General features: G+C 38.0%; 1 protein-coding gene across 1 annotated transcript; it reads left to right on the top strand.

Moving 5' to 3' along the window:
- Window positions 1-629: 629 nt before the first annotated feature.
- Window positions 630-1721, top strand: LOC131642357 (uncharacterized). The gene has a single exon (XM_058912616.1). The coding sequence runs from the start codon at window positions 630-632 to the stop codon at window positions 1719-1721; it is 1092 nt and encodes a 363-aa protein (XP_058768599.1).
- Window positions 1722-2137: the final 416 nt, after the last annotated feature.

Raw genomic sequence — 2137 nt, 5'->3', positions numbered from 1 at the left:
ACAAACATGAACTAAAAAAATATCATTTGCACACATGTAAGATAAAACATTTTATCTTTGTCCTAAACCTTGAAGAAAATTTTCTATGTTTTCAATGGAAAAGGCAAAAAGCAACCGTCCCCTCTAGTGGACATTGTAAATTGGACTTTCTAGACAAAACAAATCGGGTTTTCATTACTAGCAAAAGTACTGATTTACAAATAAATAGGACTTCTCAATTATAAGAAAAGATTAACACAACCTCCTAAGAAACCCATAAAAGAATAACACTTAAAACTTGCTGAAGAAAACGCACGGCGTGGCAACGGCTTAATAGAAAGCATGAAAACAGCGTGGAAGGAAGTCAAGGCACCACAACATTGATGAATGACTCATGGGAGGATTGTTTAGCCAAGTTCTGACAAGAATATTATATCAAACTAATAGAATCTAATTTTCGATGTACTTATAGTAGAGTGACACTACCATCATCATTCAACCAAAGAAATATTGCCAAAGAAATAAGGAAGATTCAAAGCGAGTTTTTATGGAGTGGAAAGTCCGGAAAAAGGAGTATTCATTGGGTTAAGTGGGAAGTGGTGTGTAGACCTAAAGCGAAGGGTGGTTTGGGGGTTAGACACGTTAGAGAAATGAATAAAGCTCTTCTCTTGAAATGGAAGTGGAGAATCCTTCATGATAATGAAGCCATTTGGCAAAGATTTTTTAAGGTGAGGTATCCTTGTCCTAAATTAAGAATTCAAGATATTGGGGGTAAATTTCAGAGAAGTGATGATTCCATTTGGTGGAAAGATATGTGTGAGAATAAAGTGTTGGACGACATCATAGATAACGGTTTTTCCGGTTGTTTCAAATGTTGTTGCAATAATGGTATGGATGTTCTTTTTTGGATCAATTGGTGGGTGGGAGAACAACCACTTTGCATGGAGTTTCCGGATTTGTTTGAATTGTCTATTGCGAAGTATTGTTCGGTGGCGGAGGTATTAGAGCGGATCGACGGTGCGTTAAGGTGGAATTTTGGGGGGTTGTTTTCTGCCGGCGACTCTCACGGCCAACCACACTCAGCCGCGGCAGCAGCCAGTCCAAACTGGACTCGGTTTTGCGACAGTGTCCGGGGATTTTCTACTAGTGCGAACGGCGTTGACTCGTTCTCGTGGTCCTTAACCGAGGGCAAGGAATTCTCCGTTGCAAGCATAACAACCGCCATTGATAGTGACAAGGTCTTTGCATGGGATTATAATTTGTTTAATTCTTTGAAAGTTTTGTGGGATCTAAAGCTTCCGCCCAAGATCAAGGTATTCGCTTGGAGATTCTTTATTGATCGGCTCCCGGATTGTGTGATGTGTGGTTCCTTCCTTGAATCATCTTCCCATCTTTTTTTCATTTGTCAAGAGGCGAAGACAATTTGGAAATATGTGTTTAGTTGGCTTGGAATTCCGGAGATGTTGAATGAAGAGGATTTGCTTTGTTTCAACGTTATTCAAGATAAGGTGAATTGCGGCAAGCGAAGAGTTTTAATCAATTTTGTGTGGGTTGCAACTATTTGGAGCCTTTGGCTTATGAGGAACGAAATTATTTTTAGGGGGGAGGCGTTTTGTTTTGACGTTATTTGTTCTAATATTGTTTTTCTTTCTTGGAGATGGATGTTTTGTGGATATAGCAAGTTTAGACCAACATATTATGTATGGTTTAAACTTCCCTTATCCGACACTAGTCATCTTTAGTGTCGTTTGCTTCTTTGTAAGGGTTGCACCCCTAGTGCGAACTTTTCAATCAATTGCTTATTAAAAAAAAATCATTCAACCAAAAATGAAAAAGCCCAAGAGAGAGAACAGACTAACTGCATAAAGATAACCAAGACATTACTGCTTAAAGAGACAATAAACCTAAATTGTGTATATTTTAGAAGTGACATTTAGAAAATTACATATCATATTCAAGGAGATGTGGATACTAAGTGCTTAGATGAAATGTTTATCCCCTTTCTCACATAAGAGCCTAACAAAGATGACCCTGAAGAATGTAATACCTGGATATCAATTCAGCAGCATATGTGACACTTGAATCCAAATCTGATCAGTCTTACATTCTTCTCTCGTTTTGTTCTTAATTAGAAAAGGGTAACTTATAGTGAAAAATA

This window comes from Vicia villosa, unplaced genomic scaffold, assembly GCF_029867415.1.
Source record: "Vicia villosa cultivar HV-30 ecotype Madison, WI unplaced genomic scaffold, Vvil1.0 ctg.004863F_1_1, whole genome shotgun sequence".
Taxonomy (NCBI): Eukaryota; Viridiplantae; Streptophyta; class Magnoliopsida; order Fabales; family Fabaceae; genus Vicia; species Vicia villosa.
The sequence above is the reverse complement of the archived record's forward strand: the minus strand, read 5'-3'. Positions and strand labels throughout refer to the sequence as shown.

Bases quoted from the DNA above. Each gene is read 5' to 3' on its own strand.
- LOC131642357 (XM_058912616.1), top strand. From the start codon at position 630: ATGAATAAAGCTCTTCTCTTGAAATGGAAGTGGAGAATCCTTCATGAT.